Below are 19,416 nucleotides of genomic sequence, written 5' to 3'. Positions count from 1 at the left end.
GGTCTGACTCACACAATACGTTAGAATTGGTATATGGCCATTTGCAGCAGAATAAAATCAGTAGCGATGGTGCAAAGGAGGAGATAGTCTCAGTGTGTAAGGTGAGAAAGAGAAATGGAAACATATATTTCACAGACTTTTAAAAAAAAATTTATTGAATGTATTGTAAGGGTGACAATGGTTAATAAAATTATATAGGTTTCAGGTGTACCATTCCATAATGCATCATTAGTAAGCTGCATGGTGTGTTCACCACCGCAGGTAAAGTCTCTATCACCATTTATCCCCCTTCCTCCTCTTCTACCTCCCCCCATTCCCTTTCCTTCTCATAATCCCTGTACTGTTGGCTGTATCAATTAGGTTTTTTTTTCTCCTTTGCTTAATCCCTGGCTAGGTGGATCAGTTGATTTGAGTGTTGTCCTGGTACACCAAGGATGCAGGTTCAATTCCCAGTCAGGGCACATACAAGAATCAACCAATGAATGCATTTCCCAGACTTTTAAAAGTGATCTCTGCCTGACCTGTGGTGGCACAGTGGATAAAGCGTCGACCTGGAATGTGGAGGCTGCTGGTTCAAAACCCCAGGCTTGCCCAGTCAAGGCACATTCAAGAAGCAACTACAAGTTGATGCTTCCTGCTCCTCCCCCCCCAACACACCCACCTTCTCTCTCTCTCTCTCTCTCTCTCTCTCTCTCTCTCTCTCTAAAATCAATAAATAAAATCTGTAAAAACAACAAAAAAAAAACTGGTCTCCAACAATTTATTTTTTTTCTCAAAAAATAGCATGGAGGGGATTAATACAGCAGTTATCATTGCTTTTACAATAAAATGTTAATCTTTTAAAGTTATCATTTCTACTGTCATTTTTCAAAACCAAGAAGTTAGTTCCAGCAAGTATATGACAAAATATGGCTACACTCAGCTATAGGCAAGTCAGTGTCTCAGTTTCTCTTTCTTTCTCATTCTCTTTCTCTCCTTCTCCCTTCCCCCGGTTCTCATACTTTCTTCTTTCTCTTCCTTGCCTACCTCTCAGGCTTATCTGTGCTCTCAAGATGATGATCTCTGATTTACGCACTTCTGGGCATAATGAAGACAGTAGAAGTCTTCAAATAAAGATCTTGATAGCTGCCAGAAACCTGTCAGACAGAAAGGTCCTACAATACCACTGTCATAAAACAGTGAATGCTATTCAATAATGGGTTTTGAAAATGGTTTGAAAATAGTAAAAAACACCCTGAATAGTGTTAGCACATAATAGATAATGAAGAAATGTTAGTTATTATTTCCCTTCCTTTTTCCTGAATTTAATAATGAGATAACTGGCCTGATCTGTGGTGGTACAATGAATAGAGCATCGACCTGGGACACTGAGGTCCCAGGTTCAAAACCCTGAGGTCGCCAGCTTGAGTGCGGGCACACCAGCTTGAACGTGGAATCATCAACATGATCCCAAGGTCACAGGCTTGAACCCAAAGTTGCTGGCTTGGCTTGAGCCCCCCAATCAAGGCACATATGAGAGACAATCAATGAACAACTAAAGTGCTGTGACTATGAGTTGATGCTTCTCATCTCTCTTTCGTTCTCAAAAAAAAAAAAAGATGACTGAGCTCCCACCCACTAAGGCAGCTTGCCCAAGGTCCCAAGGTTCTCTCTAAGAACGAGGTCTCTACCCCAGTCCTCTTTACTGTGCATGGTTGCTCCACTTTGATGACATGTGATAACATCTTTAAATATGTGCCCCAAATTTTAATATTTTCACTTACATTTAAGTCAAGCTTTTGTTCAAATGGGGGTTGATGTAAAACTCAAGTATCTTCTGAGCCTGGACACTTTTTTTAATCTAAAAGTTCTGTAATGCACTTGTGTAGCATGAATAGAAAATAGGTTTAGAATGACTCCCACTAGCAGTAAGAGGTGCTGGCAGGCATGCAATGGGAGGCTGTTCCAAGTTTCACGGGGGCACATGAACACACCAGCGGTCATTAACACCAATTGAGATTCAAAGAGAACATGTCACACAGTGCCAGAACTGGCTTGTTTCTTACGGATGAAATGTCATGTAACAATCATTTTTTCAGAGTATAGAGTGGGCTTCTAAATAGCTCTCAGGAGAGTTCTATTGCTCACCACTGGTTTCTTCTGAAATTGGTACTTTTCACTGAGGAATTAGGCAATTACCAGGAAAAGCAGAAAAATAAGCACTGTAGGCATTTTCTCCCCCACAGCTTTTTATAAAGTCACATTTAAAGTTTTAAAGTTAAGAATGTATTATGAAAGGTACTTTTCACTGCAGGATGCTTTATTCCTCTGTGACAGCTTCATTTTACACTGGCTTTTTAAGCCAATGTTCACTTTCTTGGGGCACCTTCTTTGAAAGCTAAATAAAGACTCCAAGTGAGTAAATTCATAGAAAGGAATGGAAGGATAAAGACCAAACCTAAATGCAATGATATCTGTGAAGAGGAAATTAATGACTAGGGGTGGAGCAGACTCATTTACATGGGCTGCTTGCATACTTTTAATTGCCCTTAAACATTTTTTAAGTATTCTGTAGACCTAAGATTTCTGAAGAAAATTAAAATATACAAGCTCCCATGTTAGTGCTCTCTGTTGATTTTACACAAAGCCCTAAAAAAATACACATTTTCTTTGAATGGTAGTACTTTTTTTTTTAACTTATTGATTTTAGAGAGGAACAAAAGAGAAAGAGAGAGAGAGAAACATCAATTTGTTGTTCCACTATTTATGCATTCATTGGTTGATTCTTGTATGTGCCCTGACCAGGGATCGAACCTACAAGCTTGGTGTATCGGAACAGTGTTCTAACCAACTGAGCTGCCGGGCCAGGGCAAGTGAGTGGTAGTATTTTCTAATAGCAGCCTGAATCGCACTGTACTTCACATGTGTCACTTTCTACATGTAGGGTACATTACTCTAAAACGGGTCGGGAACCTACAGCTCGCGAGCCAGATATGGCTCTTTTGGATGGCTGCATCTGGCTCGCAGACAAATCTTTAATTAAAAAAACAGTAACATTAAAAATATAAAACATTCTCATGTATTACAATCCATTCATTTCCTACCGCTCATGTTCATGGTTGCAGATGACTGGAGCCCATCACAGCTGTCCTCCAGGACAACACCAAATTTTTATTGGATAATGTGTAAGGTACATGGTTAGTTGTATGGCTCTCACGGAATTATATTTTAAAATATGTGGCATTCATGGCTCTCTCAGCCAAAAAGGTTCCCGACTCCTGCTCTAAAACCTATACAAACCCTCAAATATCAATCAACTTACAGGAATAATGCCTAAAAAGTTTATACATAAATGAAAACTGAAACCAGTGACTTTGAAATAGCCATTAAGTGTTAACTTCCTTTTTTGAACCAGAGCATCATCGTTTATGGCATGTACAACAATCAAGCAGTGTACTGAGTTGTTCAAAGAATTTTTGAAACCATGGCAGTCAACTCCAACCCAAAAATGGAATAAGAGAAATAAATGTATTTTAAGACACAGTAAGGGTGTGTGCCTGGCGGCATGGTCTATTTTTAGGAGTTGTACTGGGAAACTTCCTTTGTGACTGTGCATGTAGGAAAAAAAAAGTAATTGAAGGATAACTACATAAATTATTTCATTCTTAAACAGCTCTGTCTGATATTAGTTAGGTACGTCTTTGAAAGAGCCTGTAGTTTTAACTTTTACTATCCCCAAAGGCTTATTTCTACATTCAAATGCGTAACTAGTGGGATTCCTGAAAGACTTCATGGCTTATTTTCAATAAATAAGTTGCAAGTCTGCAAAATTTCAAATAAGTGTACTAACAGTGAGTAAAGAATAAATTATAAGAAACTGACAGAGGTCCTAGTAAATACTAAGCTAGAACTGGGAATAAGAGGACAGTTTTCACATAATTCACTCCGTTGATGCCCAGAGGGGTAATATACATGAATTCTGCCATCCTTCAAGTGATAGCCTGTCAATATTTTGTTCTTAAATACTGTTCATGATGGATATGCTTAAAAAAATAGTCTGACCTGGTGGATAGAGGGGCGGCCTGGGACTCTGAGGAGCCAGGTTTGAAACCCTGAGGTCACTGCCTTGAGCGCAGGCTCATGCAGCTTGAGCCCAAGGTCACTGGCTTGAGCAAGGTGTAACTGGCTCAAGTTAAACCCCTGGTCAGGGCACATATGAGAAAGCAATCAATGAACTAAGGTGCTGTGACTATAAGTTGATGCTTCTCATCTCTCTTCCTTCCTGTCTATCTGTCCCTGTCTGCCCTGCCCTGCCACTAAAAAAAATAAAAGTTAGGTAACACTTTAAAAAATAAAATAAATAAATAAGCAACAAACCATGTTGTGATATTTGTATCAAGAGGAATACATTTCCATTTTTGAATCCTAGATTTTTCTATTGGTGTAATTATTCTTAACCCTTTTTTTAACCCCCCCCCCCCCTTGTGAATGTTCTTCCCCTCAGGAGAAATAGAAGTTCCTGAGTTAAAGAGCTTACTACTTATCAGGGCTTGTCTCAGCCCCCTCCACTATGGTCAATGGCAAGAAAGTCAGAAACAACTCTTCAACTAGCAAGAACCATCACAGACATGGACAACAGCTCTTATTTTCCAATATATTTAACCAAATATGGTTAAAATTATATTATAAAAAATTCTCATTTTATTTCCTGAAAAGTAGATTAAATAAAATAGACCAAGCCATATTTACCCCCCTACAATCCCATTCTTGTCTTTAAGGATCCAGATTATATGTGTCCTGTATTCTGCAAACCTGAGACCAAGATGTCTGCTTAGAAAGTTCTTCATAGGTCCACGTTTACACTGCAAAGTCAGATTTCACTGCACCAAACTAAAATTAGTTTGTAGTGCTACTCTTGAAATTTAAGGAAAACACACAATAAGTTCCTAAAATGAATGAATGGCCACTTGCAATTTGATCATTTGAATTACCATTATGCTTAATACAAATTAAATTTGTCCATATATCAGCTGAACTTGAATACACTATTTCTCTGAGAATATATGCAAGCAAAGTGAGGGGTGGGAAGAGGCTCAAACTGAGAACAGTAAGGTAGACAGATACTCAACTTAAGTTGAACCCAAACTGCAACCAAGTCTTACCTTTTCAGGTCAACAGTTGTGACACTAAATACAACTCCTTTGAGCCAAAGAATCATGAAGAGCCTCTGGGAAAAGGGGCAGTTTCCTATGCTTTCACCATCACTGCCAGCCTGGGAAACAGAAACAAACAGTAAAAAACAAGGTCAAAGTGACGACACTCCAACTAATAGACCTTTTTCTGCATTTTAAATCAAGGATACCAGAAGACAGGAAAAGACACACTATGGAAGGAAGGGTGAAAATTTGAGTCTTTACTATTTTGCTCTTCATTTGTCTCTATCTCTTTTTAAAAACAACCAGTTTAGTACAGCATTGTCCAAGAGAACTTCCTGCAATGATAGAAATTATCTATCTTAACACTGTCCAATATGGTAATCATTTGTGACATATAGCTAATGAGTACTTGAAATGTGGCTAGTTCGAATGAACTAGCTTTTAAAATTTTTATTTACTTTCAATTAATTTAAATTTAAGTAGTCACATGTGGCTAATGGCTCTCATACAGGACAGCACAGATCTAATCAATCCCTAGGGGATACATATGTCCTTATCCCAGTGCAAAGCAAAGTCTATCGTGGATTTTAGAAAATGTAAATCATTTCTTGTTGTATGAAATAATATTCTTGGTGGGGTTTTTTTAATTGACTGATTTTTTAGAGAGACGGGAAAGGGGAGAGAGAGACACACACACACAGAAAATTTGATCTTTTCCTGTATGTGCCCTGACCAGAGATCGAACCCACAGTCTTTGCTCATCAGAAGCATGCTCTAGCCAACCGAGCTATCCAGCCAGGGCGAGATAATGTTCTTTATAGAGCAACATAAAAAGGGAAATTTGTAGGTGTGACTGTCTCTGGAGAGTTCGATATTTACCAGCCTTTCCCCACCAGCCTCCCCCAAGTCTAAAAAATATTCACTATAAAAATTACATATCCTGTTTTACACATTCCTTCAGAGAGAAAAGAAAAACACAAACATAGATTTATAATAAGCTATTTGTAATCCACTTAATGAATGCGGCAATTGACTTCCCTGAGTTCAACAATGAGGTAGAATTTTCCTAAAACTCAGAGTGGAACAAAATTTTAATTCCATCATGTATGCCCCAAGTTTAAAAAGGAGGGAAAGTGGAAAGTGGGGGTTGGGGGGAGCCAGTATGCTGGAAGAAAACATTCTGACACTTGCTAGGGACCAACACAGTCCTTTTCACCACCGTCTATGGAAAAAGCCAGAAATAACTTTCAACGAGTCATTCAAAGACACTGGTAAAAGTACCTTTTATTATCCTAAAATAACTCTCAAAAAACTCAGAAGTCATTTTAGTAAAATGCTATATCCAGTTAAATCATTAATTCCTCATGGTGAAATGGGGGGAATAAAAGCAATTACCTGATTACTCATAATATAACCAGCAAAACACAGGCACATAAGGATCCCAGAACCCTACCCTAATCAGACAGCACAGGACCGTTACAACTGAGCTTGGGCTTAGGGGTGGGGGATCTTTTTTTTTTTTTTTTTTTTAGTAAGAGGAAAGGAGGCAGAAACAAGACTCTAGAAAGTGCCCCAACTGGGATCCACTCGGCAAGCCCACTAGGGGGCGATGCTCTGCCCATCTGGGACCCTTGCTCCATTTGCAACTGGAGCCATTTTTTAGCATCTGAGGTGGAGGCCATGCAGCCACCCTCAGCGCCCAAAGCCAATTCACTCTAAATGAGCCATGGCTACAGGAGGGGAGAAGAAAGAAGTGAGAGGGGGATGGCTGGAGAAGCAGATGGGTCCTTCTCCTGTGTGCCCTGAGCAGGAATCAAAACTGGGACATCCAAACGCCAGGCCAATGCTATACCACTGAGCCAATCAGCCAGGGCCAAAAAGATCATTCTTTATCAGAAACAAAACATACACAGAATTGTAACCAGAATGAATCTTATAATTTCTTTTTTTTTTTTTTTTTTTTTGTATTTTTCTGAAGCTGGAAACGGGGAGAGACAGTCAGACAGACTCCCGCATGCGCCCGACCGGGATCCACCTGGCACGCCCACCAGGGGGCTACGCTCTGCCCACCAGGGGGCGATGCTCTGCCCCTCCGGGGTGTCGCTCTGTTGCGACCAGAGCCACTCTAGCGCCTGGGGCAGAGGCCAAGGAGCCATCCCCAGCGCCCGGGCCATCTTTGCTCCAATGGAGCCTAGCTGCGGGAGGGGAAGAGAGAGACAGAGAGGAAGGAGAGGGGGAGGGGTGGAGAAGCAGATGGGCGCTTCTCCAGTGTGCCCTGGCCGGGAATCGAACCCAGGACTTCTGCACGCCAGGCCGATGCTCTACCACTGAGCCAACCGGCCAGAGCAAATCTTATAATTTCTAATACTGCATCTTATACAAAATTTACTTCCTAAATAAGTTCTAGCTCTTAAACTTTAAGACTGATTAAGAACAATTTAGCCTAGTCTGTGGTAGCACAGTGGATAAAGCATCCACTTGTAACGCTGAGGTCACCGGTTTGAAACCCTGGGCTTGCCTGGTCAAGGCACACACAACAGGCAACCAATAAACAAGTAAAGTGAAGTGACTAAGTTAATATGTCTCGCTCCTCCCCTACTCCTCTGTCTGTAAAGTCAATAAATAAAAAATATTAATGAATAATCTAAAGAAAACATTTAAAATGAAGATCTCTGTGCCTTTCATTCAGAGGTTCTGGTTCAGAAGAATTGCTGGGGTGAGGTCCAGGAATCTTCATTTTGTTATAGGCACTCACAGATCACACGTAAGGATCTACTGGACACTGAGAAACACTGGTGTGGGAAGATTAGGACAATACACCTTATTCAGAGAGCAAGCCAGTTTTTAGGACTAAGTCACCCTACTATATAACAAACTGATACTCAAAGTTGCTCTTTTGAAGATGCTCACTATCCAAACACATATAGAGTACCGATAATATAAATACAAGTGAGTTTATTACAGCCAAAGAAAAGTTAACATATTACCTTTCTATATAGCATGATGATTAATAGTTTCACATAAGGCTGTGGCTTTAGATACCCAAATTTTATTATTCTTGTTGTTTTGCCCCCCCCCGTTATAACACCTTTAGCAACAAAAACATAAATTCAAGAAAAATGACTCCACATCTGAGACTTACTGAAAAAGCAATAAAGTTTAGTAGACAAAGAAGTCTGTCAAGATCTTCATTCTTTTCCATTTATTTAATCTGTAAAATTAACTATAACTTCCCAAACTGCCTGTGAAAGCAATGTTAAGATAATTAAACTGGTAATATGTAATAGAGAGGTACATGTAAGAACTTGGAAACACATTAACCTAAAGCAACTGGCCACAGATGAAAACCACCGCACCATAATGGCCAACCATCCACAGAGCACAGCCTAGACTAGGACAGAAGAATCTCGTATCTTCTCATGAAGACCAGGTCAGAATACAAAGGCTTCCTTGCTTTTATCACCTTTGTCCACAATTTTCTATAAATTTTACCAATTTATGTCTCCTTCAAGTGTGTCAATCATAAACCAATACACATCTCACACCCCTTATAAAACTACTTTCCTTTATCCACACAAAAATAAAAGCAGGCATACACTTCAAGACAGGACTGAGCCTGACCAGGCGGTGGCGCAGTGGATAGAGCGTAGGACTGGAATGCAGAGGACCCAGGTTCGAGACCCCGAGGTCGCCAGCTTGAGTGCAGGCTCATCTGGTTTGAGCAAAGCTCACCAGCTTGAGCCCAAGGTCGCTGGCTCGAGCAAGGGGTTACTCAGTCTGCTGAAGGCCCGCGGTCAAGGCACATATGAGAAAGCAATCAATGAACAACTAAGGTGTCGCAATGAAAAACTGATGATTGATGCTTCTCATCTCTTTGCGTTCCTGTCTGTCTGTCCCTATCTGTCCCTCTCTCTGTCTCAAAAAAAAAAAAAAAAAGAACTGAAAAACTGCCTTTTTATTAACTACTCCCAAAACTCATAATTCAAAAAAATTTGGGCATACAAGTTTTTCCAAAGTTTGAATAGTATTAGAAAATTGAGAGCTACAAAAGAGATGGTGTTTTTGTAAAGTACAATGAGACTGGAAAAATTTGGATTTCCAGAAGTCACAAGTCAAAAACTTCCTCCTTTAATTCATGTTGTACAAAATAAAATTCCACTTCAACATTTCAATAAAATCCTTCAACATTTCAAGTTAAATTACTCTCTTCAGTATTAACCACATTGAATAAAATGTATTGGTACAATAAATTGAAGAAGATATTATGGTACAGTACAAAGCATTATAGGACGCCTTCATTCTATACCCAGTGTTTTTTTTGTTAATAAAAATTAACACATAGGGTATATCTAATGATAGCATCTAAAAAGGTTTCCCTTTAAAACTTTTTGCATTTTACTGCTTCTAACAGCATATATACACTCATTATTGTAAAACTAAATAAAAACTGAAACAATTCAGAAAGTCAGTTTCCCTACCCTTGAACCATTCAACTGGTATGTTACTTATTCATCTTGATTTTCTTCATATATGTAGTATACTTTTTCCTTTTAAAAATATCATCACACTAGACACACACACACACACACACACACACACACACTTTATATATTTGAACCCAATTTAATGTGATCAACCCTCTGGAGGCAGCAGTGCTCCCCAGCATGCTGTCAGAACAGGCCAAGGAGGAAGCTGGGGCTTACACACACACACACCCAGCCAATAACAAGGAACCCCTCTCCTCCCGGCTAGGGTGGAGGTCAGAGGAGTCAGGTTGACAGCAGTTAGGACTAACACCATCAACCACAGGTAATGAGACCACCTCCCTGTCAGTGGAGTCCACACACAGGAAACCGAAACTTACACACGCACACAGCAGTAATGAGGAGCCTCCACATCTTGGGTATCAGTGGAGGCCAAGTAGGGCATCTGGACTTCAATCTCTACCTGGCTGCAACAAGGCAGTGTCACTGTCCTTCTCCCCCTAGTGCCCTCCAACGGCATTTCTGAAGCCTTATTTGAGTGTCAGAGAAGTTTAAACAGAAAGTGTAAACAAAACCCAGTCTCATACACTAATATGAAAACATCAAAGTTTGTTTGTTTTTAAAGATTTTATTCATTGATTTTGCAGAGAGAGGAGAGAGGGGAGAGGGAGTGAAAAGTATCAGTTTATGCTTCACTTCAGTTGCTCATTGTTTGCTTGTTGGATGTATGTGCCTTGACTGGGCAAGCCCAGGGTTTTGAATCGGCAACCTCAGCATTCCAGGTGATGCTTTACCCACTACATCACCACAGACCAGGCAGAGCATTGTTTTTTAACATCAAAACACCTGAGCCCAGCCAGTGTCTATCAATAAAGGATCTAAGTTAGAGACCACTTCCAGACAGCAGAAGTCTGGACTAACCATTTTGCCTTTGCCGGCATGCCTAAGGAGAAGGCCACAGTTTCTTTTTTCCTGTGGTGTTTGGAGAAAGCAGCTAAATGGTTTGTCTTGTTCAGACTGCCCCTTTCCTGGTTCTTTGGCTAGAAAGCAGACTTTAGTTGGAATTTTTTTTTGGCTTTTTTTTTGCCTAGGTTTGTTGTGGTGCTTCCAGGTTGCTGGCTTCTATAATTTCCAGTCTGTGATGTACGAGGCAAAAAACCAGAAAACTCACTACCTTCACAAAAGCAGATGTCTCTCAGAACTATTACATTTAAAAATGTATAAAATGTGGTATATCCATACAATGGAATATTATTTGACAATAAAAAGCAATGACCTACTGATACATGCTATAACTTGGATTGACTGAAAAATTATGGCCTGACTGGTGGTGGCGCAGTGGATAGAGTGTCGACCTGGGACATTGAGGTCCCAGGTTAAAAACTCCGAGGTCGCCTGACCAGGTGGTGGCGCAGTGGATAGAGCGTTGGACTGGGATGCGGAAGGACCCAGGTTCGAGACCCCAAGGTCGCCAGCTTGAGTGTGGGCTCATCTGGCTTGAGCAAAAAGCTCACCAGCTTGGACCCAAGGTTGCTGGCTCCAGCAAGGGGTTACTCAGTCTGCTGAAGGCCCACGGTCAAGGCACATATGAGAAAGCAATCAATGAACAACTAAGAAGTCGCAACTCACAACGAAAAACTAATGATTAATGATTCTCATCTCTCTCCATCCCTGTCTGTCGTCTGTCCCTGTCTATCTCTGCCTCTGTAAAAACAAAAAACAAACAAAAAAACCCCCGAGGTTGCCAGCTTGAGGACACTCATTGGCTTGAGTGCGGGCTCACCCACTTGAATGCAGGATCGCTGGCTTGAGTGTGAGATCACTGACATGGTTCCACGGTCAATGGCTTGAGCAAGGGGTCACTGGCTCAGCTGGAGCCCCTGGTCAAGGCACATATGAGAAAGCAATCAATGAACAACTAAAGTGCCGCAACTACAAGTTGATGCTTCTCATCTCTCTCCCTTCCTCTCCCCCTCCTCTCTTTCTCAAAAACACACAAACGCAAGCGCGCGCACACACTACATAAAAGGAGCCAGTCACAAAAGATGACACAGTACATGATTCATTATAGAATGTCCAAAATAGGCAAATCCATGGAGACAGAAAATAGACTAGTGGTTGCCTAGGGCTTGTGGAGGGAGAAGGAGAGAAAGAAGGTTAGCGAGTAACTGCTAACAGGTACAAAGTTTCTTTCTGGAATGGTAAAAATGTTCTAAAATTAGACTGTGGTGATGGTTGAGCAACTTTGTGAACAGACTAAAAAATACCACTGAATTGTATACTTTAAATGGGTTCACTGTATGGTTTATGTATTATGTATCAATAAAGTATTAAAAAATATATAGACACAGATTACAAGTATAAAAACAAAAATTTAATTTAGAATATATAGTTTTAAAATTATGATTTCATAGTATAAAAAAAATACATACCTATAATGTTTTCTGAAAAATCAGAAAACCCAAATAATCAAAGCAAAAACTTGAATAATCCCACTGACACAGAAATAACCACCAATTCCAGATAAAGAATTGAGTTAACATTCCTTTGCGTTTTGCTCTTACAAAGAGGGTAGTTTTGTTTAACTTGCTATCTGGGGTTCCTGTCACACACTCAAGCTATTTCTTGCCCTGCTCCCTCAGGACCTCTGTTGTAATTTTTGAATTGCCTAATACCGGTATTTAATCAGAACTGCTGGATTAACTCCTACATTGCAGAAAAAGGGTTAGTGGTAGATGTCATAAATATTTTAATGTTTTACTAATTCAAGGTTAAGGAACTGGTCAGTTAGAAAACTGAGCTTAATCAGTTAATAGAAAGTCAGACCTTACAACACCAAAAAAGAAGAGCTTCAGCTACATTCCTATTTCTTTGTGTTTATGGGGTTGGGGGTATAAAGTGGTGATGAATAGGGAAAAGAGAGACTTCCTCTGAACGTTAAGAATGGGCTCCTGACCATTAAATCATTTCCTTTGACACATTTTCCAGGGAATGTATAAACCAACGTTGTTGCCAAAAGAATGAACTCAAAAACTTTAAGACCTCATTTTAACCTTTAGTGTGGATTCTATCTAAATTAGCTGTCTGAATACACAAAATGGCTTGCTTTAATTCAGAATAATTTAAAAGTTATAAAACAAAATAACATGATAAATGGGTAGTCACCTTACTTCTATTATCTATTTCTTCAGTTTTTGCTACACACATGCTGGAACCAAGATCTAGAGTCTAAAGGTTTGTTTAATAAGCTGTTATCCTTCTACAAGGTCTGCAGAGTATGCAGGAAATAACAAGGTTTAGAATCAGACAAACCTGGATTTGAATCCTGACTTCTGGCCCTGGTCAGTAGGCTCAGTGGTAAAGCATCAGTCAGCCCAGCATGTGGATGTCCTGGGTTCAATTCCCAGTAAGGGAATAGGCTTCCCCTCTTAAAGCCATGGCTCAAATGATGAAAGCGCATCGTCCCTGGGTGCTGAGGATGTCTTTGTGGAGCCTCTGCCTCAAGCGCTAAAAATAGCTTGGTTGCAAGCATGGCCCCAGATGCACAGATCAACAGACCCAGACAAGAATCAGGGTGGATCCCAGTTGGGGCACATGTGGAAGTCTGTCTTTATCTTCCCTCCTCTCACTTAGAAAAGAAAAAAAAGAATCCTGACTTCACTACTTATTAGCTGGATAATCTTCAGTAAGTTACCTACCTGTGAAACTTGACTTCATACCTGTTTATTATGGGGATCAAGTCAGGTAGGGTACACACACAGTTCCTGATACATGGAAAGGGTTTAGTAAGTGTTACCTAACTTTAAAGATATTTCATACACAGAACTCAAAGCCTATCAACCTGTTCTGCAGTTGAAGCACTTACCTATCTAAATAACCTACTAAAATCTAGTTATTGCTAGGGGTGGGGAGATGCATTCTGGGTGACACTAGAATCTATGTAAACACAATAAATTAAAATCAATTTAAAAAATCTAGTTATTAGCCCTGGCCGGTTGGCTCAGTGGTAGAGCATCGGCCTGGTGTGCAGGAGTCCCAGGTTCGATTCCTGGCCAGGGCACACAGGAGAAGCGCCCATCTGCTTCTCCACCCCTCCCCTTCTCCTTCCTCTCTCTCTCTTCCCCTCCCGCAGCCAAAGCTCCATTGGAGCAAAGTTTGCCCGGGTGCTGAGGATGGCTCCGTGGCTTCTGCCTCAGGCGCTAGAATGACTCTGGTCGCGGCAGAGCAATGCCCCAGATGGGCAGAGCATCGCCCCTGGTGGGCATGCCGGGTGGATCCCGGTCGGGCGCATTGGGAGTCTGCCTGACTGCCTCCCCATTTCCAACTTCAGAAAAAAAAAGAAATAAAAAACCTAGTTATTGCAAAAGTCACTTGAATGCTGTTGAAGGAAATAGCTAAAATACACAATATAGCCAATTTTTTAAAGCTAAATGTCATGGTTTAGTAAAATAACCTTTTTAAGCACATTCTTCCACCCTCAACTATCCACAGTTAAACCTGTTGAATGGAAAAAATAATTCATCTTCCAGCAGTTTCAAAGATTACATGTTTTTGTTTCCTTTAATAAATGATCAAATTATGATTCAATAACCTAATGTAACAAATAGTTTATTTATTTTTTTAAAGAAAGCCTGTATACATGTACAACAGCCTTCACAAACAAGGTTTTGCAAAGATTCTCTCCTTTCTTAGGAAGACTTCCCCAACAATGTTCTTGAAGAGCCACACCACTATACCATTATTCCCTCTATTGATTCTGCACAATAAGGCAACTTAAATCTGGACACTTCTGTGACAACAATCACATTACCCGCAATCTGAAATGCCCACTGCTATTTCTGTCCTTCAGGTCAAGCGCCAAGTCTCACCTCTAAGAAACCTTTCTAGATCACTATATCCCAAACCAATTACCTGTCCTCTCTACTTTGATTCCAGCTTCTCAAACTCAGTAGGATCTGGGGTGAGGCCTAAGATTCTTCATCTCTTACAAACTCCCAGGGAATAGCAAGCATAAACTAAATTGTTTATTATTATTATTTTTACAATCATGACTGGCCTTGTGATTTCTTAAATTGTTACTGTGTATTATTACTTTATTATTCATCTCTGCACTGCATCTCCTGAGCTAGAATGTAAACTCATTAGGATGTCATAATTTTTAAATATTTTTTCATTGGACAACTTCTGCTGTAACTGCTTTACTATTCATTAGCTTTCTATTGATTGCTAGCAATAAAAGCCTTTGAGTTACAAAGAATGTGTTCTAGGTTGTCAGCACAGAAAAAACTTATTAAGGGTGCTCTCCCTCTGGGAGCACCCTGTGCCTTCCTCCTCCCCTTCCCCTGTTCTTCCCCCAAGCGTGTTGTCCTTGCCTCTCTTTCTCCTAAACTCTAAGGGACCATGAGACTTGCAACCAGGGAGCACTGGGCAGCGGGAGCACTGGGCAGCAGCAGCTCGTCCAGGGCTAACACCCTGAACCTGTCTCCAAGACCCCCATTCCTTTGCCCACTCAGTCCCTTCTGAGTGTATTCCTGCACAGCCAATAAATTTTGCTTTACTTGCTGGGGGGTAAAAAACTTATTAAGTTAAAGGAGGCCTGACCAGGTGGTGGCACAATAGAGCGTCAGCCTGGAACACTGAGGACCCAGGTTCGAAACCTCACCAGCTTGAGCAAGGGGTCACTGGCTTGGCTGGAGCCCCCTGGCCAAGGCATATTATGAGAAAGCAATCTATGAACAACTAAGGTGCCACAACTATGAGTTGATGCTTCTCATCTCTCTCCCTTCCTGTCTGTCTCTCTCTCTCTCTCTCTTAAAAAAAAAAAAAAAAAAAAAGTTAAAGGAGATATAGCCATTCCAGGGTTCTGGTTTGCTTACAACTAGTTCTATTTTCCACAAGCTGTCATTTAGACTTTGATCTATGATCTCAGTGGTCTGAGTAGCATCTGCCACTGAAGTTCAAGGTATGGGCACTCTCTTCATTCACAGAACATCTTAAAGAATACCTCCTTGCCTACGACACAGAAATATTTATTCAGTGTGCAACACATATTTACCATCTCCAAGCACTAGAGAAAACAACTGTGAATGAGACAGACCTACCTGACCCCATGAAAGATTTCTGTAGAAGAAACAGATAATAAATATATCTAGTTAAAAATTATAAACTGAGGAGGCCCTGGCCGGCTGGCTCAGTGGTAGAAGGTCGGCCCAGCGTGTAGAAAGTCCCGGTTCGATTCGTGGCCAGGGCACACAGGAGAAGCGCCCATCTGCTTCTCCACCTTCCCCTTCTCCTTCCTCTCTATCTCTCTTCCCCTCCCACAGCCAAGGCAGCAAAGTTGGCCCGGCCACTGAGGACAGCTCCACGGCCTCTGCCTCAGGTGCTAAAATGGCTCTGGTTGCAACACACTGAATGGGCAGAGCATCGCCCCCTTGTGGGCATCTCGGGTGGATCCGATCCGGCACATGCAGGAGTCTCTCTGCCTCCCTGCTGCTCACTTCAGAAAATTTTTTTAAAAAATAAAAAAGGAAATAAAAAAAATTATAAACTGCAGCCTGACCGGTGGTGGCGCAGTGGTCCCAGGTTCAAAACCCCAAGGCCGCGAGCTTGAGCGTGGGCTTATCTGGCTTGAGAGCAGACTCACCAGCTTGAGAGCAGGGTCACTGGCCGGCTGGAGTTCCTGGTTCAATGCACGTATGAGAAGCAATCAATGAACAACTAAAGTGCCACAACTACAAGTCAATGCTTCTCATCTCTCTCCCTTTCTGTACCTGTCTCTCAAAAAACATTATAAACTGCAATAAGTGCCTAAAGGGAAACAAAGTTCTAAGAGAGAGGACAAGGAGTATTTACTTTAGATAATTATAAAAGATCTTTTAGACTAAAGAATGAGGAGCCTGTCATGCAAAGAGCCTATGTGACTAGATCAGTGATTTTCAACTGATGTGTTGGAAGAATTTTTAAAATATGCAATACCTGACCTAACCAGGCGGTGGCGCAGTGGATAGAGCGTCGGCCTGGGATGCGGAAGGACCCAGGTTCGAGACCCCGAGGTTGCCAGCTTAAGCACGGGCTCATCTGGTTTGAGCAAAAGCTCACCGGCTTGAGCCCAAGGTTGCTGGCTCGAGCAAGCAGTTACTCGGTCTGCTGAAGGCGCGCGGTCAAGGCACATATGAGAAAGCAATCAATGAACAACTAAGGTGTTGCAACGCGCAACAAAAAACTAATGATTGATGCTTCTCATCTCTCCATTCCTGTCTGTCTGTCCCTGTCTATCCCTCTCTCTGACTCTCTCTTTCTCTGTCTCTAAAAAAAATAAATAAATAAAAATTAAAAAAAAAAAAGCAATACCTGACTATTTAGTCAGGGGAACTGTGACCTCTTTTCCCTTAGATTGTCAATTAAAAAAGTGACAACAGCTAACTAAACAAGAACCATCTGTTGTGAATGCCCTGTCTTGAACCATAAATACAGTCATGAAATAGAGTTGCATCTTATTGGTCATATCATACAATAAGGTTACATCTGATTGGTTAATTCTTGGTACCAGAAATCCTTATATACAAGTACAAGCACCTGATTTTTTTTTTTTTTTTTGTATTTTTTCTGAAGCTGGAAACGGGGAGAGACAGTCAGACAGACACCCGCATGCGCCCGACCGGGATCCACCCAGCACGCCCACTAGGGGCGAAGCTCTGCCCACCAGGGGGCAATGCTCTGCCCCTCCAGGGCGTCGCTCTGCCGTGACCAGAGCCACTCTAGCGCCTGGGGCAGAGGCCAAGGAGCCATCCCCAGCGCCCGGGGCATCTTTGCTCCAATGGAGCCTTGGCTGCGGGAGGGGAAGAGAGAGACAGAGGAAGGAGGGGGGGGGTAGAGAAGCAAATGGGCGCCTCTCCTATGTGCCCTGGCCGGGAATCGAACCCGGGTCCCCCGCACGCCAGGCCGACGCTCTACCGCTGAGCCAACCGGCCAGGGCCAGCACCTGATTTTTTTAAAGTCACTTTACAGCAGCAACAGGGTTTGTTTTTGGTTTTTTTTTGTAAACCAAATAACTATTACAGCAAAGTGTAATATATTTATTGGTGTGCCAAAAAATTTTAGTAACTAGTTAATGTGTACCATGAGGTGAAAAAGACTGAAAAATCGCTAGATCAGATTACTGTGAGTATGAGAAACAGTGGCACTGGCAGGGGCCAGAACAAGAAAGACTTTCCAGGCCAAATTAAGGAGTTTGAATTCACTGCTTACTGAGGGAACAATTTATTCACTCATTTAATATATATTTACCGAGTATCTACTGTGTAGAAATAAATTATTTAACACAATGATTAACAGCAGAGTCTGGAAGCAGAATACCTGGTTTAATACATGGTTTCTTCTACTCAACCTCTTGTGATACTAGGCATGCTATTTAACCTCTCTGGGACTCAGTTTCCTCCCATGTAAAATGGAGAAATAGAGTTATTATCAAATTAAATGAATTAATATATAAATATTTCAGCCCTAGCCAGTTGGCTCAGTGGTAGAGTATCTATCTGGCATGTGGATGTCCTGGGTTTGATTACCAGTCAGTGGGCAAAGGAGAAGCACCCATGTGCTTCTCCGCCCCTTCCCTCTCTAGCTTCTCTCTCTCTCTCTCTCTCTCTCTCTCTCTCTCTCTCTCTGCCTCCTGCAGCCATGGCTAGATTGGAGAGAGTTGGCCCCAGGCACTGAGAATGGCTCCATGGCCTCTGCCTCAGGCGCTAATAAGAGCTCGGTTGCTGAGCAATGGAGCAACGCCCCAGATGGGCAGAGCATCGCCCACACATGATAATCTTGTCTCCCTAATCACTGCCAAAATATTAAACTCTTCAATACAACAGACCTGCTTTTTCCTTCATATTGCTTTAAAAAAATGCTGTCTGCAACATAGTCAAAAACTAACTGAAATAATACAATAGTGACAGTTGAGAAAGATTCTGTTGAATACTTCTATGTTGCTACATATTTGAAGCATATGCTGAAAATGAAACAACAGCTCTAAATCTGTACTAAAATCAAATCTCAAATGTCTCAGCCAGAATAGTTTGTTAGCACAAAGTGTCAGATATACAATGACCAGACTTTCCATGTAAGCACAACTGAACAATGAAAACAATTCTGTTGGAATGCTTCCATTCACCCTCCAAAAAGCCTAAAATAAGGCGAGCAAAAGCTCTTCAGAGCAAATTATAAGCCATATAATTAAAAATACTGAAGGACAAAAATGAAAAAAAAAAAAAAAAAAAAAAGATGGTCAAAGGATTATAATAACCTTTTTCCTGTCTGGATCAACCCTGAAGCTACTCCTTGTAAGAATCAACTATTACTACAGTAAATGAAAATGTCACCAAAATTGCCTAGAAACAAGTTAACAACTACCATTTAACTTAACAGTTTTTTTTTCTCACTTGATATGTACTATATGAAAGTGACATATATATATACAGTAATCCTCACAATAACCATATAAAGTTAGGTTATTGTTTTCATCAGATTTCAGATAAGGAAATAGATTTACAGAAACTAAGGAACTTGCCATAGGTCATACAGCTGAAGATTGGCAGAAGTGAAGTCTGCACTCTGAGTGCCACGCTAATAACCACTTTTACAGTTTCTCACACCCAGGTATGAAAGAGATGCTGGAATCTCACAGGCTTGTTCTCATGATTCATGTGGTACATCCTACTCGTATGGGAATCACCTATCAAATAAGATAAATTACCTGAACTACAACCATTATAATGTAATCCACAAATGTTATTTTAAATTTTCTAGTA

General features: G+C 41.1%; 1 protein-coding gene across 1 annotated transcript in view; it reads right to left on the bottom strand.

Moving 5' to 3' along the window:
* CLIC4 (chloride intracellular channel 4) overlaps positions 1–19,416 on the bottom strand; it is a 76,855-nt gene that overhangs the window by 31,524 nt on the left and 25,915 nt on the right. The window contains exon 2 of the mRNA XM_066375450.1: positions 5,142–5,251. Within this exon, the coding sequence (XP_066231547.1) occupies positions 5,142–5,251 (110 nt within the window). The remainder of the gene's footprint in view (positions 1–5,141; positions 5,252–19,416) is intronic.

This window comes from Saccopteryx leptura, chromosome 3 (assembly GCF_036850995.1).
Source record: "Saccopteryx leptura isolate mSacLep1 chromosome 3, mSacLep1_pri_phased_curated, whole genome shotgun sequence".
Classification (NCBI taxonomy): domain Eukaryota; kingdom Metazoa; phylum Chordata; class Mammalia; order Chiroptera; family Emballonuridae; genus Saccopteryx; species Saccopteryx leptura.
The sequence above is the reverse complement of the archived record's forward strand: the minus strand, read 5'-3'. Positions and strand labels throughout refer to the sequence as shown.